This window comes from Triturus cristatus, chromosome 11 (assembly GCF_964204655.1).
Source record: "Triturus cristatus chromosome 11, aTriCri1.1, whole genome shotgun sequence".
Taxonomy (NCBI): domain Eukaryota; kingdom Metazoa; phylum Chordata; class Amphibia; order Caudata; family Salamandridae; genus Triturus; species Triturus cristatus.
This window is the reverse complement of record NC_140594.1, coordinates 128,947,702-128,965,632: the sequence shown is the minus strand read 5'-3', so window position 1 is coordinate 128,965,632 and position 17,931 is coordinate 128,947,702. Positions and strand designations below refer to the sequence as shown.

At 43.5% G+C, this 17,931-nt stretch overlaps 1 protein-coding gene across 1 annotated transcript in view; it reads left to right on the top strand.

The window, feature by feature from the left end:
* The first annotated feature begins 6,845 nt into the window (after positions 1 to 6,845).
* The window catches only part of RNF10 (ring finger protein 10), a 268,519-nt gene continuing 257,433 nt past the window's right edge, over positions 6,846 to 17,931 (top strand). Inside the window, exon 1 of the mRNA XM_085636400.1 lies at positions 6,846 to 7,793. Within this exon, the coding sequence (XP_085492526.1) occupies positions 7,685 to 7,793 (109 nt within the window). The 5' untranslated portion in view covers positions 6,846 to 7,684. The remainder of the gene's footprint in view (positions 7,794 to 17,931) is intronic.

Genomic DNA, 17,931 nt, shown 5'->3' with positions numbered 1-17,931 from the left:
ATCAGTGAGGCAAATCAGAAACACAATGAGGGAATCTGGATGAAACTGCTAAAGGCAAGCCAGCAACACTTGTTGGCTGAAATAAACAGCCTAGAAAACGGCTGCAACCGATATCGCAATTCAGACATCACAGAGGGCGACTTGACAAACCACATAACCACAGTATACAACCAATCGGCACCAGACAGTATACCATCAAAATACGCAGAGCCGCAAAGAGCCTAACTAACTCAGAAAACACACAAGGCTGACCACTCACAGGCAGAACAAAGGCAGGCGGTGTATAACAATTCCGACTCTACAGAAGCAGTTCAGGCAACTAGATAGATGTGGAGGCCAAGATATATGTTTTAAATCTGCTGACCGAATTAGAGGACTGGGTGACCAGCACAAACCTTGTTCCCAAAATGCCAACAAGCTTCTGAGCAGGAATGAGCACCTTGGTCAACCTATCAGCATTCACTCTTTTGACTGAGCAAGCCAACGTGAAATCCAGCAAACTTTATGCTTGCTTCATCGACCTCAAAGAAGCCTTCAAAAAGGTCCCAAGGACCATGTTATGGAATAAGATAGCACAATGGAGAGTGTCTGCAAAACAGTTGGAAGCAATCATAAATCTCTACTTAAATACATGGGGCCAAATAAAGCTAGGAGACGGATGCAGCATAACCAAAAGAGTCTCCACAAATAATGGTTTAAAGCAGGGGTGCTTCTTGGCACCCTGCTTGTTTAACATCTACACAGCCGACCTAGAGAATCATCTACACCAAGTACTGGGTGAGATCCCCCCCAGGTTGGGCAATGAACCGATAAGAAGCTTGCAATATGCAGACAACATCGTCTTGCTCAGTAAAACTCAGTTAGGTCAGCAGCGGTTGATCACCTAACTACTGGTCTACATCACAAACGTGTGTTTGGACCTGAATTACACCAAAACAAAGGTCCTATGTTTCTCTAGCGCGCACAACAGACAAGCTAGATTTACCTGGAGGGCAAATAGTACCATTCTGGAACAGGTCAGACCTTATAAATACCTTGGAGTGCATCTAGATTGCCACTTGAATTACAAACAGCAAGCACCATCCAGGCAAATAAAAGCAAACAAAGTGTTGTTTGCATTCAAAACCTTGCAACAAATGTTAAGAGGTTGCTTAACAAACCATCTTATGCAGGTCATAAGAGCAAACTTCATCCCCAGCATATGGCTCAGAATTATTCAAAAGCAATCAATTTGATTGAACATTTCATGTGATTCCACCTGTTTGACTTAACGCATTACAATATTCTTGTAAAAAGGCCTTCCAATCGCACTCGCACTTTAAATAAGGTTGCGCTGCTTAAACCAAGGAATAATCAGTTCCCATACATACGAGGCCGTATGCCCAGTGCTACCTGCTGTGAGAAACATCACTGTACACAAAGGCTGTGTCTGGGAAACAGCCTGGAGAGGATGCTTCAAAGAGAACAGCCTTCAAACTTGTTCTACTGTTTAAGACAGGGCATCAACATCCCCTGTCTAGAACTTGTGTGTGATAGCAGGACTTAAACCACCGCACTTTGTTCCAGTTCTTAGTCCTTTATCACCTCTGAAGGACGTGCTCCGCAGAGTACTTAATCGACTGCTATGCAAATAAGGCCACTGTCTGCCTGACAGCCAGTCTCCCAGAGGTTACAGGACATCTCCTGAAGTCTGCACTTCCTACTGGAGAAGCTGTGAATTTGCCAAAAGCACCTAAAGGCCTCTCTGCCTACCTGCTGAAAGAGAGAAGGCGTCTGTCTGGGCATGCTGGAGGAGACAGGCACAATGTGTCCCCTGTGGACATGCCAGAGAGCAAGCTGGGAGAGAGGAAGATGGTTAGAAAAAGATCTGAAAGTCCACATAAAATATCTAAAGCTCAGAGTTGATGTTTTGCTATAAAGTCAATGACGAGGGACAAAGTGTCTTGCTGCATACTTTTTAAGATGGAAAATGTGTCCACAATGAGACACATCAACAGTACGGGAGGCATGAGATCAAGGAGCCTGGTGGACTTGGCAAGGACTTTTGGGATTGTTGCCTGGGGAACATGATCTCAGAGATAGTGAAATACCGCCAAGGAAGTCAGAAAGAGATGGCAGACTAGACCTCCAGGTACATTTAAAACACCAGCAACTGGAAAATGAATCGGATGACTCTCGAAGCGCTGATGAACAGAAGGGGTCCATGCAACATGGAGCTGTTTGAGTCCAGATTGAACAAACAATTACCAGTGTTCTACAATTGAAGGACGGACCCGGCCATTGCAGTGGACGCTTTCTTCCAGGATCTCTTTAGTTCGCGTGATTAGTGAAAAGCCAGGTTTTTAACAACTTACTGAATGATTAATAATTTGATTAGGATCTAAGTGCAGTAGGCATAGTATTCCAAAGTTTACAAGCTAGAAAAGAGAAACTTCTCCCTCTCATCTAACCGTCTTTATTTTGCAAACTAAGACAAATTTCGCGGAGCCAGATCTCAAGTTCCGACTGGGTGTATGCCATACGAAAGTCTCTTGGAGGTATGTCCGGCCTCTGCTGTGCATGGCCTTATGGACTATACAAAGAGTCTTCAATGTAGTTCTTTCACTGACACAGGTAGACAATGAAGATCCCTGGTGATCTTGGAGACTGAAGTGAGTTTTGGAATTCCAAACAGCATTCGGGCAGTCACGTTTTGGAGGGATTGCAACTTTAGTGAAGAGCATTTCTGGACATCCATATATATCACATTACAATAATCTATTCACGATAGCACCATTTTCTGCATTTCCATCGGGATAAATGGAAGTACTTTCCTCAGAACTCTCAGGAGATGGAAACAGGTGAATGTAACCTGGTTAATTTGATCTGAGAAAGTCACCTGATTATCAGATACCACCTCCCTATTTTTTACTTTCTGAACCGGACATGGAAGAGGCCCAAGATGTGCAGGCTGCCATGATCCATTCCAGAAAGAGGTATTTGCTCCAAACCGCATTACTTCTGTCTTTTCTGAGTTTATTTTTAAGCAGTTTTCCTTCATCCAGATGACAATGTTGTTTAGGCAATTTCGAAATTTACTGGCAACCTCATCAGGATCTGATGATATAGAAACCACAATGTGTGTGTCATCGGCATAGGATACTGCCACAAATCCATATGACCAAATGAGTTTCATCAATGGGGTGACATAAATATTAAACAGTGTAGGTGATAGCGATGAGCCCTGCAGTACTCCACAAGGTAGAGAATATGGATCTGATGTGAAGTCTCCAAAAGACACCTTTTGCTCTATGTTTGACAAGAAAGAGTTAAGGATAGTAAGGGCTGCGACTCGAATCCCGATACTCTCCAGATGTCTAATAAGCATAGAATGGTCCACTGTATCAAATGCGGCTGAGAGATTGAGAACTATCAACGCAGCCCTCCCACCCTGGTCTACCTGTTTCCGTATTTGCTCAGTGGCGACCACTAAGGCAGACTCCGTGCTGTGTTTGGGTCTAAAACCATGTTGGGAGAAGTCCAAGATATTGTGCACATCTATGAAATATATAAGATCTTCATTTATTGCTTTCTCCAATATTTTTCCAGAGAGAGAGGAAGCCTAGATATAGGCCGATAATGTTTTGTGTCGCCAGGATTTAAAGAGGGTTTTTTCAAAATATGACACAACCACGCTCTCTTCCAATCTGTTGGATATTGGCCAGAATCCAGCACTTTATTTAGAAGGGGGATAAGGTATCTAGAAATCGTTTTTGAAACCATATGTAACACAAAAGGGGGACAAGGGTCTAAAGGGGACCCAGATTTAGTAGTTTCCAGAAGCCTTTGTACTCTGTCCTCAGTTGGAGGGGCGAAATTTACCAGAGAGTTCACATTGACTCTGACCTTCTCTGGTCTGTACCAAGATGGCAAAGGGCTACAACCTTAGGTACCTGGGCAATTGACTGTTTCAGCAACAAAGACATTTTTGTAGACATTATTGACTTTGGCTTGAAAAAACTCAGCCAGATTTGTACAAAATTCTTGTGAGGAAGTAAAAGTCTGAGAATATTTATATTTTGAGAGAGTATTTATTGTTTTAAAATTCTTACTTGTGGAGTCTGTATCATCGCTAATTTTTCCAGTATAGTATTTTGTTTTTTCTGACTTAATCAATGCTATATACTACTCGATGGTTGATTTATATTTAACTTTTTCATCCGCATTATATTCTTTCCTCCATTACGCTTCTGAGCCCTGCATTTTTGTTTAGACTTTTTTAGTTCGGGAGAAAACCATGGAGCAGAGTAATTTCCCCTATAAGTTTTTTAAAAAATACTGGGGGCTAACTTGGTAACAGCATTTTTCATCCAATTATTGAAATTTCTCACCACAATATCCACTTCACTGTTTAATTAAGACTCTCGCTCATTCAACAGATTTTCCAGCACACATCCATCTCTTTCCCGCCACTGGCGGCACTTGGCCACTTTAGCGTTTCCAGATCTAGCACCAGTGCTTTAAACGGGCCAGTACTCACCGGTACTGAGTGCCGGCACTTCTTTGATTTATCACTCTGAGTACCGGCACTTCTCTACTGCCCTGGCGAGTACCGGTACTCATGAAAAGGTAGGCTCATTGGCTGTGCTGGTGAGCAGGAGTGGAACGTGTCTCTGGCAGCCAAGGCGCTCATTCTGTAGCCCCGATCTGAGCCCCAGCTGAGCTATTCAGCAGGGCTCATTTGAATAATGTCCGGGTGCTCACCATCACGCTGTGCTTGACAGAGCAGGGTCCGTTCAGGCCCTGTGCTGTCAATCACATTCACACTATCCTGTGTGTTCGTGCAAGCACAGGAATTATGTCTGTCCCCTGGCAGTGGCAATCAGGCTATGGCCAGTCCGGCCCTGATGGCAATTAAAAAAGCCATAGTAAGTAAAGAGAAAAGATGGCTTTTATCATACCTGAGTCTTTTGTGTGTCTGCTATGTTTGTGTGTTTGCCTGCATGTATGCCTGTTTTTGTAAGAAAAAAGTGAGAGAGAGAATCAAAACACTCGCAGGAGGTATTTTAAAGAAAATGTGTGGCACTTTGTTTGTACATGTCTGCTTTGCGACAAAGATTCATAAATAATGTAAAAGGAAGGGTGGGTGGGTGGGTGAGTGGGGAGTGGGTGGATGGATGAGTGAGCAAGGGTGGATGTATAGATGGATGGATGGATGCATGGATGGATGCATGGGTGAAAGAGGGTGGATGATTGGATAAAAGGGCGGATGATGGGTGGATAAGTGAAAGATTGGATGGGTGAATGAAAGGTAGGGAGGATGGATGAAAGGGTGGATGATGGATGAGTGAAAGGAGGAATTGAGTGAAAGGGTGGAAGGAATAAAGGAGTGAAAGGGTTGATGGATGGAAGAGCGAAAGGATTGATGGATGAGGGAAGGGGTGGATAAAGAGATGGACGAGTGAAAGGATGAATGGATAGGTTTGGAGATGGATGGATAGGTTTGGGTATGAAGGGTGGATAGACGGAATGGTGAAAAACTGAATGATTGATGAAAGACTGAATAGACGATAGAATGTAAAGGTTAAATGGTGGACATCAGCAGGTAAATGGTAGGATGAAAGGATGAATGGATAGATTGATGGATAAAGACAAGAGATATCTTCTGGGGAGGGTCGTGATGAGTTACTTCATTTGCTTGGTGCCATAAAAGCTTTGGTGTGACGTGGGGGTATTTTCAGTCTCTTCCTACTTGCGTGCTCAAAAATATATAGTATTGTGCCAAACAGCAATTAACCGTATGACATTAAGAAGGTGCAACTCTTGCAAAAAAAAAAGCAAATGTTAACATATTATCGCATTTCTCTTTCATTTTGTGTAATGAGTTAACCTGCTTTGTTTATATAAACCCATTTCTCATGTGTTTTGGTATGTGCTGCAACTAATATAGAAGTTGATACGTATCATCATGTCTTGCCCTTAGCCCCGCCCCTAGCCCCGCCCCCTCACTACACCTCTAGCTCATTTTAATGAGTACCTGCAATTATTTTTCCCATTTAAAGCACTGTCTAGCACAGTTGATGACGACTGGATAACTTAACATCTCGGGCCGCAATCAAATGAGTGTGTAATTAGGAAGCAATTGTAACATGCTTTTACCAAATAATGTAAAATATACGTTTTATTTGTAAAGAACTGGGTATGGGGATTTTTATGTTACTTTTTTTAGGCACCTAGCAGAAAAATGATGCACAGTACAAATTTTGGGGAGAGGATGTGGTCCATCGGCTAAACTGCCGACTTTGGTGCTGGAAACCAGAGTTCGAGCCTCGAGGTCGCCTCCACATCCTGTGATTCTGGGCAAATCACTTAATCTCCCCGTGCCTGAATTTGTAATGTAAATACGGTGCTTATGTAAAGCGCTCCAATACCTTCGGGTCGAGTTCGCGCTTTATAAATATACAACAACAAAAAAATATTCGTAGATATCTTTGGGTGAAGAAGGAGGAAAAGGAAGAAATGTCACACATAATTAAACAGGACTGGATTATGTGATCGGTAGATTTATTGATCATTTGTTTCTTCTTCTTTCCCGATGTTAACTGGGAAGATAGTTTAACAATGGTTAAAGGAAGAAACGTAGAAATAACTGCTATTCAATAAAGTGAAGAAAGTTGATGCATATGTATAAATAGAGGTGAAACTTTCCTTGTTGACATTCAGTCATGTAATTGATTATCCTGTTTCTATTTCGATGCCCGTCTGAGCAGACATGACGTCACTCGCCGATCACAACAATCACCAGACTGGACTACAACCCCCAGAATGCTATCGGTCAGTAAGAAGTTATATAAAGCCCGTCATCCGGGGCTCTCGCTGGTGCTCTGGCGACTTGTCGCCATTACTGTAGCGAGCGGCCTTCGAGGTCCGCCTCCAGCGCATGATCCCGGCCTGTGCCGTCCGTCAGTGCCTTCCACCGCCCCTCGGAGCGGGATACCTGCCCGGTATCCCTAGCAGTGTCCTTCGGCGCGCCTCACAGGCGAGCCCTCACTGACAGCGCAGTCAGGCCCATCAGGCCTTCTCTACCGCACACCGCGCCAGGCCTGGCCGACTGTCACCTGGATTCTGCACCGCCTATCACCGCAGACAGTCCCAAGACACCCGCCAGCTACAGGCCGATCACTGCTAGGCATCTTCTCCGGACCGAGGAACTGTTTTAACCGGTCTCCTGCTCTACCCTCCATCTTCTGTGACCAGAGTGAGTCCCGACAACCTTCTCCACCTGTCCTGAGACCTCTCTGCGCCCACAGAGCCTCCTGACTCCCGCAAAGACTTCAGAAGCCCCTAAGGGCCTGTCTCCACTGCCTTCGGCAGCCTCCCCTGGCACCTCGCCCCTCTCCTGAGCGGCTTTTGCCCCCCCTGTGTCGGCCTTACCTGTCACCGGCGCACACCTCATAAGGGGCCCTCTCGGACCCTGCGTCCGTCCCACGGGCCGGCGGCCCTCACCCGGGCTTCAAGCCCACCACCTCGGCTCCTTTCTCCCGAGTGCCTACTCGGACCCTTTTCTCTTGTTTGGCTTCGGCAGCCCCCGAGGATGTCTCCATGATGCCTGAGGTGTGGTCCCCCCCGCAGTGCCCGAACGCCATGAGCCTCGGTGTTCTCCAGCGCCTCCCGTGTTCCGCTCCCCCTTCCGGCGCCCCCGTCCATGCCGCTGAGCACAGCCGGCGCAGCCGACATGGACAGCAGCACCATCAGCAAAGCCCAGCCCAGGGCCGGCTCGACCGGGCCCGCGGGGGAAACTAAACCCAAGAGCGGTAAGTAGATACTTAGGCATGTGTGTGTGAGTGGGGAGGGACTAGAGAATTCCTCTGGGCTGTGAGATTAAAAGTACATAAACGTCCACGTGGGACACTCGCAGGACCCGAGTACTGGTGGGTGTGTTTGGATCGCACATAATAGGGGCTGTGGGTCAGTGGATCGCAGATAATAGTGGATGTGGACCGCAGAGTATAGGAACTGAAGTCCCGCAGTGATCGGGTGTAGTTTAGGCTGCTGAACGCTATCAAGAAGGGTGCATGAGGCGTGTAGGGTTTGGGGTGCACAGTAACTTTTTAGCTACAAGTTATACATATAATTATCTAAGCATTGTTCATACCAAACACCCTGAAACTAAAATGTCTGCGAAGCTGTAAACTTTTTTTGCGGATAAGGTTCACACGCTTCCCTGTATTTGAAGCGGTGGGAGTATGGGGGCGCTTGCCTTTTAACTTCTCGATTATGTAACACAACTGTTGTCCTTTGAGCATTTGTTTTCATTTAACTTGAAAATGACAGTTTTGATAAAGAATACGGACTAAGCAATCGTGTTTATGGCATACAAGCACATACATGCGCTCGAGTCTAAACAACTCAGTGTGGAACAACGCACTTGCATACTAGGGCTGCTCTTTTCACTGCCACTCAACGGAATACAAAGAAACTATGTACCGTTAAACTTAAACAAACTGTATAGTAGCAGAGTTGTAACGCATTTTGACGCCGCAACGCTCTCCTTTACCATAGTAAAATTCCGCATTAATGGATTCTCAACCGGGACACTTAGTATTCCTCACAGTCCTAAACGTAACTGCTAGTAGCCCTATGCTATAGCTAGACCTTTCTTTCTTACCAAGGACAGTTGTACCTCACAGGGAGCATCAAAGGACTTGTAGACATTCACCAGTCCCACCACAGCACACCCGTCTCACCAGGTGCCAGCTGAGCTGGCTGCAGTGCATTCTCGGCTTCAGCTATCCACTGCCAGCATCGGCCTGGCACATGTAACCTCGAACTACACAGCATCACCTTTTACACGGACAGCTGTTGAACACTCCCTAAACCTACGACGTAAACACTGTAATATTATCCCATGTCACTCGCGCACACACCATGAGGGGGGGCGTGCATAACCTGCCCTTCACACACTGGACATGCACACTAGGCACGTGTACATAAAGGGGCCATTAAGTTAACCAGTCATTCCTCCTTACGGCCTTCTGACTAAGAGACCGCACCAGATCAGCGGTGCCCAGGGCGTGGAGGGGTGTGCGTAGGGCCATTTCGTTTTGGGAGTTAATAGTGGTTCTTCGGGGGTTTAAGCGCTTTTGTGAAGGTCAGTGGGGGGCTGAAAGGATACTTTTTTGTGTTTGTTCATTAAGTAAAAAATTGTCGGGTTGTTATGGTGTCGCCAGTGCCAAGGGTCTGCTTGTGACAAACAACTGTTTTCTAGAAGCAGTAGCATATTTTACGGGATTGGATGTCGTGGGACTGCTGTTGGAGCTGAATGTCTGTGAGACTACTGTTGGGCTGTGCTGTTAGTAGCAGGATTATATTTTGAGAGCTGTAGGTGAAAGACGGGCGTTGAAAGTGTATTAACTGCGCTGAATATACTAATATGCTAGATTTAGCCACCACTCCGTATACAGTAATGCAGAGCTGCACGCTAGTACAGTCAGTATGTGGCGAAAGCTTGAGCAATGATGCCTTTACCATCTAATCCAAATGCAATTATTTTTTGTCATAATGTAATGCATTTATTCTTCGACCCACAGTGGCTGATGGGTAGCTACTCTTTTCAGTGTTTATCGTTAAAGGGTGCGGTCTTAATGTTTTTCCGTAAAAGGCTATCAGACTTTACCATGCACAGTACATTCTTGTGCGGAAATGAAGGTAAACCGAAGCATCAGCTAGCAATTACTTCTGGGCACCTCCAAGCGTTACCTTGCAGGCTTCTTATTTTAATTGACTAACTTTTTAATTTTCTTTTTTATTGTTGAAACCTGTTTGCCTTGTATCGACGGGACTCGAAGGACCTTTTTCCTCCATAATAATATGCAGGTTATTTTTAAAGTAGTTGATTTCAGTAAAAAGTGTAACTTTCAAAGTGCTAGGGCAATCTGGGGTAGAGGTTATAGAGGAGGGATAGACAGTAGAAGACAGGAAATTTTCATTTCTCAATCTGCTAGTTCATGTAGGTTCAAGGCTGCTCGAGTTCCTCGTCTGAGTAAAGTCATGGTTGACTGAAGTGGGTGATTAGCACCTTCTGGGGTATACTGTGATGCTCAGCTTTTGTGCCCCTTTTCATGGGTAGACTGTCTAGCTTTTAAAAAGCCTGATGATATAGTAGTTATAAACTAGCTCTTCAATGTCCTGGTGGAGCTGGATAGTTCAGTTCCCTCCTTGAAATGGCTTTGCTGTGTTGTCTTTGGGCCGGGTTCAAATTGATCTTGCTTTAGCAATACATTTTATTGCGAAGCCCTCTTTATTTCAAACTGGACAGAGTGATTGTACCGGCTAAAGTCCATCACAGACTGGAGGTTTATAATGGCGAATTAGCTTAATTCTGTACGCTCACACAATTATGATGCTGCTCTGAAGTAATGCAAAGCATCTTAAAAGTAACCTGTTCTATATGTGGGTATCCATAGTGAAGCTCTGGGGGAGACTGATATCTATGCTTTAACCTCCTTGTGCCCTGGGTGGGCTTAGCTGCACAGTTTTGTACCAACATAATTCCTTTATTTCTGTGACATATGTAATTGTATTTATATAGTGCTTAATATCCCTGACGAGGCCACAAAGCACTTTTCGTCAAGTAGCTCCCTATTCCAGAACCCAGCAAGTATTAGTGGTGAATTAGTATAGGGAAATAGAGTTAATTTGATTGGTGGACGTGCAAGTCTGTTGGCTTGAAAAGTATAATGGAGGAATAGACGAGGGAAGAGTCTAGAAAGTGTTTATTCGGGCATCATAGTACTAGTAGTAGTAGGTTTGGGATGAGTAAAGGAGAGATGGAGAAGGAAAGAGTCTCTAGATTAGGGAGATCCTAATAGTAAAATGAATTTTCGGATGAGTCTAACGAGGGATAGATGAGGGGAGAATTTAGAAAGGGTTGTTAGGGGGATCATAGTAATACAATGAGGTTTGGGGTGATCCAAATAGGGACAGAGAAGTCTAGACAGGGTTATTTTGGAGATCATAGTAGAATGAGGTTTGGGATGTCGGAATGGAGGTAGAAGGTATATTGAGGTATAGGGTGACACATAAGGTAGTGCATTGGAGAGTCTCAATTTTAGAAATATCTTTTTATTTTACAGTAGGAGTAAAGTAATGAATATATAGATACATAAGTACATGAAAGGTATACATGTATAAGGAAGGTAATATATCCAGATTTAAGTTGTATTTAATATATTCAGACTTTCAAGTGCTGCTGTACTTTGAGCGAATGTTTTTCAACTTTTTAAATTAAATATTTGTTCAATATTCTAATAGTGAAGCAATTGTAGATAAATAGTTATGATAATTACATAATGTGATAGCTGGAGAACCGTAAGCATCTAATCAAATAACTTTAATGAAAACTATGCAGTGACCTATGTACATATAAAGCATATATGTATATTTTAACCATAAGTAATATGTACATTTGCTTTGCAGACCTAAATAATATATATTTGAAAACATAATTATGCATATTTATACTAAGAAATACACATCTAGATACTTGCATATAATCAAACTAGATGTTTTAATACATGAGGAAAAGCTGTACATTTTGAGTATGATGCAGGGCTCAACAAATCTAAAAAATCTTACTTGACCTGCAGGTCGAGTGAGTAGACTTTTGTACTCGACCGAACATCAATGCACTCGACCCACAAATTGATAGCATACGATTTTTTTCAAAACATTTGCAGCGCCAGCAACCCAAGAAAACGTTGGCCAACCAAATTAACAGCAAATTTTATTAATTTATCACCCAGTACCTCCCTAAGATGTGTATCAAAGTGCCATGGTGAACGTTTCTGCAAACATACATGGCAAAAATTACCCCATAAACTTTAACATGTCACTGAAATAACATCGAAGACAACATATCAGTCACTTATTTGTTAGCGAAGATGCTGATGCTCTGAGTTAAGGGTTTCATTCTTCATATGGAACGCTGCCTTCTGTCTTGAAATAACTTTGTGCAACAGGACCAATGTACTTGTATCAATCGAGGTTGAAACCGACTGAGCCTACGGTATTTATGGCCAGAGATCAAGTGTTTGTTCTTTCAAATATAGGGACAGTTTTGCATATTCATGGACCTGGAAGGCTGTGTCAATGTGATTGTAATTGTCCTGTTTCTCCTCTCAGCGAAAGCACTACTGTTCGGCTTGGATGAAAGTGTCCACTTTCGAGCTGTCCACTTGTATTTGCATTAGCGCTCAGTCAGCTTTGAGGCAGAATGTAGCTCCTTTTGTAATCAGTTTGTGCTGCCAAGTCCTCAAAGTTTCATTTAGATTGCTGTAGCTGTGGCAGTGCTTAATTTGTATTAAAAAAAGTGCCAGGGCCTTTGTCAGGAGTCCATTGGCTTGGCAGTTCGGGCTGGACTGTTCCCATGAGGCACAGGGGTCAAGACTGATTTCCATTATAGCCAGTCCTGAACTGGGGTGGCGAACAGTGAGCTAAAGAACAATGATGGATTCAACCCAGGTCTGTGACTGGGGGTGAGTGTCTCCAAAGTAGACAAACAGCTGTTCCACCATGGCAAAATGTCAGAAGTATCATTGACAGACACCAAACAGTGAATGGTAAAACAAAACGCACCAGCATTTACTAACTTTTTAAGGAAAATGGTGCTGATTTGAACATAGAGTAGCAATAAACTCAGTCGCTATCTTCTGACTCAGTAACAGTCTTGTTTTGACAAGGATGTTTGTGGCCCATAATGTCTTGTTCCTGGATTTGCTGAAAGCCAATGCAAAACGGCTGGGTTTGGATCAAGTGTCTAACTCCGGCCCATCTACTTCGATTCGCATTAAAGCAGACATGGTGTCACTTTTAAGGGACGTACGGAGCTCATTTTTTTATTCGGTTCATGCTACTAAACCCCCGTTCACATATTGCTGTTGGACTGATGGAAAGTATGATTTCTAAAATTGGAAGGACATGTTTAACTTCTTCTGGGCGTTTTTTTCAATAGCTGAGTGAAGAGGGATACAGGCTTATGCGACGTCATCCGATGAAAGACGTACAGTTTAACATCTAGCCACTCTCCAGGGGCAGACTGAATTTCATAATCCGTAAGTACCTTTTTGTACCATGTAACAAGGTCCTCAAATTCTTGATCCCCAAAACCTCTAATCTTTTCAACAGAATCTGGCCACAAAGTAAAATCAAAAATGTTAAACAAAGAATGCGGCTTGCCTGAGATGTGCTACAGAAACCGGTCACTTATAAAAGAAAGAGCATTCTCTATTAACTCAGTAGTGTCTTCTTTGACACTAGTTTCATTAGAGCTGCCTTTTCTATCAGGCTTTGCCTGTGTTAGTAATGGGACCCCTGCAAAATTTCCATCTTTAAAAAGCAATTGAGATTGTGTTAGTGCTTTTCCTGGCTTTGTTTTCAGCTGTATTAGCTTCTGTTGAAGCACCTCAATCCTTCTTGCAACTTCAGAAATAAGACGGTCTTCTTGTTTAAATGCCTTAGACACTTGCTGAAGCAGCTCTGTGAAGTCTATCATGAAGTGCAAGAAATAAAGAAACTTCTCTGATTTCATGTCGTGAAGCAATCCTTTGGCTTTCTTTGAATATTCATCACTACCAGTAGCAAGGTGTTCAAGATGAAGTACTGTAGTTTCCCAGTTTCTTAAGCGCTGTTACTGCCCTGTGCTGACTTGCTACCCATCTGATTTGATGCAAGCCACCAAAATGTTTTAACTGGTCTTCCAGATTATCAGCTATCTCTTTAAGTTCCCTTCTCCGCTTAGGTGAATAATAGTTTGAAACATCCTTTGAGCACCTCTTCAAATTTGGATATGTATGAACTTTTCCTTTTAACATCACACACAGCAAGCTCTAGATTGTGATCCACACAGTGCACAACTGCAATGTGATCGCAATTGTCCCATCCTTGATGTTTGGAGACTTCGTCCAGTAGCTGCTTCACAGCACCAGATTTACTACTGAGGTTCACAGCAGCTCCATCTGTATTCAGACCAATGCATTTCTGGCTCAGAATATCCAGAGATATGCCCATGCTTTCCAGGCCAACTATTATAGCATTTTTCACTCCGGATACAGTGGAGGTTTTCATGCTGACAGTCACACAGATGGGTAACAAGGGTGCCTTCACAAACTAATCGTACATAAATCAGTTCCTGTTCCTGAATTCCTTTGTCAGTTGACCCATCTGACAGAACACTGAGGAACCTAGCATTTTCTATCGGGGATCGAATGGTCATTTTTAGGGTTTCGGAAATTGCTATTACAAAGTTACGGCATGCATGATCATTCGTATAATTTTCGAAATTCCAGACAGGATTGTTCTTTTTCTGCAGTGTGCAGAGTTTTGGAAACTTAATAAAAGCCTCACCTTCTTTTGCAAGATAATAGGCTGTATTAAATAAAATGTTCAAGTGCCCGATATTTTTTTCATGCATTTTTGTGATCGATTTGGCTATACAGGTCTCCTGTGGGTTTTGAATTTCGGCTTCATGTAATATGCATTTTTCACGTAATTTGCTCTTGTTGTGCCATTCCAACGTCTCCCTTTTGAATTTTTCTGTCACACCAACCTATAGGGAAGACTTAGTATCTGCGAGATGAGGACATTTCCTGCAAACTCCACAATACAAAACTTGAGATTTTTTATAACTGGTCTCGACTAGGACAGCTCCATTACTTTCCTTTTCTTCAATCACTGCCCACTTGAAATCTTCAAGCCATTTCTGTTGTACAACTATCTTTTTTGTTTGATCATACTCCCTTTGCTTTTGGTGGATTTCTTCTAATGACTTCCTTTTCCCAACTGCTGAACTCTCTCCTGCATTATTCAGTGGCGTTTTAGTTCCAGAGGTTTTTCCCAACCACAACCTGATGTCTGCCATTGCAGCTGCACTCTCTGCCTGTTGTCTGCATTGTCCTCACTAGCTAGCCAGCACTGCTTCTGTCCGCTCTGAGCTAGGATCAAAAACAATAACTGTAACTAATTTAAAATAACATTGAGTCTGTGTACAAACTACTAAAGGCTTAACATGAAGCTTTCCATAATTATTTAAAGATCATGGCTCCAATTACTTAATACTGCATGATCAGATCTGTAAAAGCACCCCAATTTGAAATGCGCTCTAAGCCATAATAATCAATGGTACTGAACGATGTGCAACACAACCAGTGCTTTCAACTGAAATAACTCACTATCTGGACTAACCGGTCTGCTCTTGAGAAGTGCTGGTTCTAATATGTATTGCAGATGGGGCAGGGTTATACCTGTAATTTCAGTAAAATTAAAAGGTCTTGCCTAACGCTTTAACTAAAGTCAGAACTGAAAAGAAATCCACTCAGCTTAAACTTATGTCTTAGCGCTTGCATCAAAAACACACCAACAGTACTGGCTCCCTTACCCACTGAGAATGAGTAACTTAGTCAGGATCCCCGAGACAGGAGTGACGCTTGACATTTTTTCTAATAAATATTGCTACCCTTCTTGATGAATAGATGCGAAGCGGGTGTGCAAACCCTAAGCAAGGCAAAAGTTCTCAGTACAATTTTAAGATGGTCTAAGCATTGGCATAGGCAATAGGTCTCGCCTTTGGGACCTTATAAGTGTTTTACAATGCAAAAGTTGATGATGTTGCACCAAGTATATTGTGCCGCATAAATACTTATAAGGTCCCAAAGGCGAGACTATGCTTGTTTAGGGGGGTAGGTTACAGTATATTTGTTGGCCAGTGGGCAATGCAAGCGAGCAAGCTCAAACCACCCGGGGGTCTCTGCAAGAAAAACAGGAAAATAAATGGGGCCAAATTGTGCATTTGCAGCCCTTTATGTCAGCGAAACGATAAACGAATTTCTGAACATCTGCTACTCATAATAGAGTTGCTTTGTGCAAGCTCACTCCTCTCAGTTAGTAGTGTTATGGAAATTTCCCAGCCCTCACAACAAAACTCACTCTCAGACTGCCGAATTTATTTGCACAAATATACTGCATTTGCTCCTCAGTGATGCAGGTGCGCTTATGCCATTTTAACAGTTTGCTCTCATATGGGACAGCTTTCATTTTGGCACTGGACTACTAGGACACACCAGTTCCGCATTCCCAAGACAGGATTTCCGCTCCACAAATAAACTTACTATCAAGGTGGACTTATATCTCAGCAATGCACCAACAACAAGACTAACAAAAGAAAAGGAGGCAAGGTCAACTTATCCACCACAGTCACATGGGCTCACCAGCGGGCCAGCTGCAACACTGCTTAAGCCAGGCAGGCACGCACATAGCAGTTAAAACGTCTCCGGTCAGGCACACTTACTATCACATATTAGAAAATCCTGCTCCCTAATAACCAGCACGCAGCAAAAATAAAAGCTACCAGGTCTCTCTGATCTGGAAACAATCTTAATCATTCCAAAAAGTACTCCTGGCATAGGCACTGACAAAACCAATAGTCTAGTTTTAATGTGACATTGGGGTCTATCCTTTGGATTCAAGCTGCGCAGCTGAGGCTGTTCCCTGCAATTGCGCCATCTTTTTACGGAAACATATGATACTGCCTCACAATATTGCCCACAACTTTATAATTCACAGACGGATTCCACTGTCTGTCAGCTGAGTAGTCTGAGCGGAGCCTGTCCCAGCATCAAACAAGAACAAAAACTGACATACAATATATACATAATGGAAAAAGCTGCGACTCGCCTCTCCTAGACTGCAAGCCAAATCGCCCTGCACTCCCGACTCCACTGAAGAGAGCGCGTGGTGGCGTGCTGCGTCACTTTAAGCAGCACAGCACGGGGGCAGGCCAAAATGATGTCTAGGGCCGTCATTGGTAGTGCTTTCGCGCGCTACACGATTGATGGCCCTGGGACCCACAAACGATAGGCAGCGCACCACACCACCACCACTGTTACGTGGTGCGTGCACTTGATTGCCGTCGTACCCTGCTGCGCCCTAGAGCCTTCACCGCGCACCGCACCCCGCACCACCACCACTATGCTAGGTGGTGCGTGCTGCCCCCTAGAGCCTTCACCTGCTACTGCAGTGGCAGATAGCACTCGCCAGGCCGGTCAAGTAGGCCTGAAAACTGGCTCGCCCTTCAAAAAAATCACTCGCATTTGCGAGCGGTCGAGTACATTCTTCGAGCCCTGAATGATGGTTATGTAGGAAAGCCAACTCTTGAGTAGTCTTCAGAAGATAAGATAGTTATCCATGGAGCTTATGTTTGGGGATAATGAGTTCCATAGTTTGGCTGCTTGAACAGAGAAGGATGTGCCACCTTCTTGCATAGTGGGAATTTGAGGTGGGGTGCCAATCTGGAGTGGAGGTTCCTTTGTTGAATGTATTTGGTGATTTTATTTCTGGTGAAAAGTGGTTCTGTCCATTGTATTGCTTTGTCGTTGTAAAATAGCTTAAATGTGGATCCTCTGGCAACTGGTAACCAGTGTATGGCCCTCAAGGCAGAGGAAATGTGGGCTTGTGGCTTTACATATAGGAATAATCTGGCTGCAGGGTTCTGAATATGTTGTAGTCTTTTTCATAGTTGATAAAGATGATATATGGTAGAGGTCATTGGCGTAATCTAGTTTAGACAGTACAAGAGGGATAGTAGCCTGGAGCTTGTGTGGAAATGCCAGTTAGGGGAAGATGCGTTGCAGAGTTATCATAGTAATGAAGCTTGATCTTGACAATTTGTCCATTTGGGCATTCATTGATAGCTTAGAGTCCATGGTAATTCTAAAGTTTCTTACTTAGATACTGCATGATGCAGTAGTTCTAAACATGATGGTACCATTTCACAGATCAATTCCACCTTGTGTTGAAAGGTAAGTAAGCATTGCTACAACTTTAAGCATGAGTACAACTTTACTCGTCATATAGAGGTGGAAATGTGAGCTCTTTTCATTATAGCATTGAATTAATAGA